General features: G+C 37.5%; 1 protein-coding gene across 1 annotated transcript; it reads left to right on the top strand.

Annotated features, from left to right (window-relative positions):
- Positions 1 to 1,355: 1,355 nt before the first annotated feature.
- On the top strand, positions 1,356 to 2,885 carry LOC107683308 (cysteine desulfurase, mitochondrial-like). Its single transcript, XM_016479363.1, has 5 exons — positions 1,356 to 1,681; positions 1,890 to 1,966; positions 2,100 to 2,216; positions 2,378 to 2,461; positions 2,653 to 2,885. The coding sequence occupies exons 1-5, from the start codon at positions 1,546 to 1,548 to the stop codon at positions 2,878 to 2,880; spliced, it is 642 nt and encodes a 213-aa protein (XP_016334849.1). The 5' UTR covers positions 1,356 to 1,545; the 3' UTR covers positions 2,881 to 2,885.
- Positions 2,886 to 3,003: the final 118 nt, after the last annotated feature.

The raw sequence follows: 3,003 nt of genomic DNA, 5'->3' as shown, positions 1-3,003 counted from the left end.
CAATACTAGGGGTAATAATCTGGCGGGGGTCAGAATTTGGCACAAAAACGGCCCACTTCAATCAAGCACTGTGAGTGACATCTGTTTTGCTTTGGAATTGTATTTTCTTCTGGGGTTTAGAATCATTGGTGGATCTGTGCAGATTGTGTGCAATGCATTTGGTTCTATTCAGAGTCAAATATCCCTGTGTTGCTGCTTTCCATCTCTGTAATGACCACCGATGTCTAAAGTGGTGCACTGAAGTTGGAGACATTTATGCCAGGAGAAGCTATGGATGGATTCTGAACCTGTAAACGTGTTATGTGACACCAGTAAATAAAAACAATCAAACCAATGTAAGCAATCAAGATTTTTTGTGCTAAGGAAGTAGGCTATACATAAACAACTGAATCATATATATACAGTTCTCATTATATACAGTTCAGCCATACTGTGTAGTGGCAACAACAAAATGACTGCACGCAAGTGCAGCTGTTACTAAAGGCTCTCAAGACACCAAACGATTCATTTTCAATAAATACAAATATAACGAATTTTAATATATGGAATTGTATACCTTTAAGTCTGTTAGAGCCGATCTGAATATTCTAAACGCACTTTTCCAGACTTTTTTTTTAATATTTCACAGATCTGCTTCTAAATGTTCTCACGTTGTTTTAAAGCTAAGCTCGAGGAATGAGAAAGTACAAAGTCCATTCTGTTTATATTCTTAACTGCCTACCTTGCACAGCGAAAATTAATTTCAATAGTAGAAAAGTAAAACTTATGGAAGCCGATCCCTAAAAAACACAAATGTCATAATTATAACATAAAAAGTCGAGATTATGACAAAACGTCAAATTGTGACTTTTCATCTTGGAATATGTTCGATTTTTATGCAATGATTGTTTTTAATGTCATAATTTCGACATTTTGTTATAATTATGATTTTTCGTTACTATGTAGCTTCATATGATTTTAGTAGCGCGTTGATGACGTAATTGCGTAATGACACAAGCAACCGAATAGGTTCTTTGAAATGAACTCTTCAAAAGAACCGATTGGCGGAAATGATGTGGATTTCCCATCACGATTTGTGGGAATATATATAAACCAAAGACTTAAAACTAAAGATGTCTTTCATTAAACGCTGCCGATTTTCTCCAAATGTACTGGATATTTATATTTCCAAGGACGAAGAAACTCACTTTTAGAGCAGCATTGTATTGGTTCATATTCACAATTTCCGGTAAAAGAAACGGGCGAGGTTTAGGTTTCAACCAATAAACTCCGTAAACGTCACAAAAACCCGCCTACAAGAGACTCGGATAACCAATGAGAATTATAATAACAGTCGTCCCGCCCTCGCTGTGTGTGGGTCTTGTGTAAGCGTTACCGAGTGTTTTTGAGGGCTGACGACACCGTTTGACACGCTGTTATATGAACTTAGTGCGCATGTTGTTGTTTCTGAAGTTGCCCGAATAATACATTTATTTATCTGACGCGTTTATTGGTTGACGAAGGCTTTATAAGAAGCTATTTTTTTTATTATTTCTGTCGTTGTTTATGTTGAGAACACTTAATTGCATAAACATGATGAACAGGACTTTATCGAGAAAACTTCTGGTCTCCATGTGTGGGGTCTCCAACCCTCGACTGAGCTTCGCTCAAAGCGCCGTCAACACTGTGCAGAGGCAGAAAGGTACAGCATTACTAAATCTAATTCTCTAGGCTAGAGACTAACAGTGACGCAGTTGAATTAAGATTGTGTAAGTTACTGTAGAAGGCTGTGCTAATACAGATACTAGCAAGCTGACATGTAAATACATGCTTGGCTTTCTAATATGGCTGTATTTATTCCAGTCACTATAACTTTCAGTGTTGATAAACATGTCTGTGTTTCTCCACAGAGTTGATCAAAAGTAGGGAACTGGAAAAGGATGAACTGAGGCCGCTGTATATGGACTTTCAGGCCACCACACCCATGGTACCCATCTGCCATTGTCATCCTAACTATATTCCTGCCGTCTAGAATAATTAACTAATCAGACTCGTGAACATTTCTGAATTACATGTCTGGGATGTTTACATGCCATTGTTTTCATTGAACAATGTTCCAGGACCCAAGGGTTTTGGATGCCATGCTCCCCTATCAAGTCAATTACTACGGGAACCCACATTCCAGGACTCACGCTTATGGATGGGAGAGCGAGAGTGCAATGGAAAAAGCGAGAAAGGTAAGTCTTTATTCTAACCTGAATATTTTCATTAAAGAAGCAAGAACATTTTCTCTGGATTTAGATAGCTGAGAGTTGTATTTCTGAGTATTGAAGCATAATATTTTGGTTATGCCAGGAATGCACTGTTTATGGTAACACAAATGGTATTTCCTCTTCAGCAAGTAGCAGATCTTATTGGTGCCGACCCGAGGGAGATTGTGTTCACCAGTGGTGCGACTGAGTCCAACAATATGTCAATCAAAGTAAGAATGTCATTACTGTGAGGTAAGATTAGGATTAGGAGAAAGTGGGACGCTGGGACACAAATGACTTGTCATATTCTAAAATAAACAAAGAGGTGAAGTTTATATAGGATGCGCTGCACTAGTCATTAAAAACAACTAAATATGTTTTGGTTGTTCTTTTATATCTTGTCTTTTTTTCATTTTCAAAGGGTGTGGCTCGGTTTTATAAGGCTAAGAAAAACCACATTGTTACCACCCAGACCGAACACAAGTGTGTGCTGGACTCCTGCCGAATTATGGAGGCAGAGGGTTTTGATGTAACATACTTACCTGTGAAAAATAATGGACTGATTGATTTGAAGGTAAGCTTTCTGAAAGAGGAAACTTCCAATTTCAGCACCAACCAGAATAGCAAAAATAATTACATGCTCGGATAGATTGCAGTCCTTTTGGTGGCTGATACTGGCACAGAAAAAAAAAACGTGACTTTTTTTTTTTTTTAAGCAATGTTTTTATTGTACTTTTGCAAATGTACTGTATTTTAAATATACCTTATATTT

This window comes from Sinocyclocheilus anshuiensis, unplaced genomic scaffold (genome assembly GCF_001515605.1).
Source record: "Sinocyclocheilus anshuiensis isolate Anshui unplaced genomic scaffold, SAMN03320099.WGS_v1.1 C33154965, whole genome shotgun sequence".
In the NCBI taxonomy this organism is placed as follows: domain Eukaryota; kingdom Metazoa; phylum Chordata; class Actinopteri; order Cypriniformes; family Cyprinidae; genus Sinocyclocheilus; species Sinocyclocheilus anshuiensis.
The sequence above is the reverse complement of the archived record's forward strand: the minus strand, read 5'-3'. Positions and strand labels throughout refer to the sequence as shown.

Excerpts from the sequence above, each read along its gene's own strand:
- LOC107683308 (XM_016479363.1), top strand. The coding sequence starts at position 1,546 with ATGTTGAGAACACTTAATTGCATAAACATGATGAACAGGACTTTATCG. Across the intron at positions 1,682-1,889 it reads CACTGTGCAGAGGCAGAAAG|AGTTGATCAAAAGTAGGGAA; the intron begins GTACAGCATTAC and ends GTTTCTCCACAG. Across the intron at positions 2,462-2,652 it reads CCAACAATATGTCAATCAAA|GGTGTGGCTCGGTTTTATAA; the intron begins GTAAGAATGTCA and ends TCATTTTCAAAG.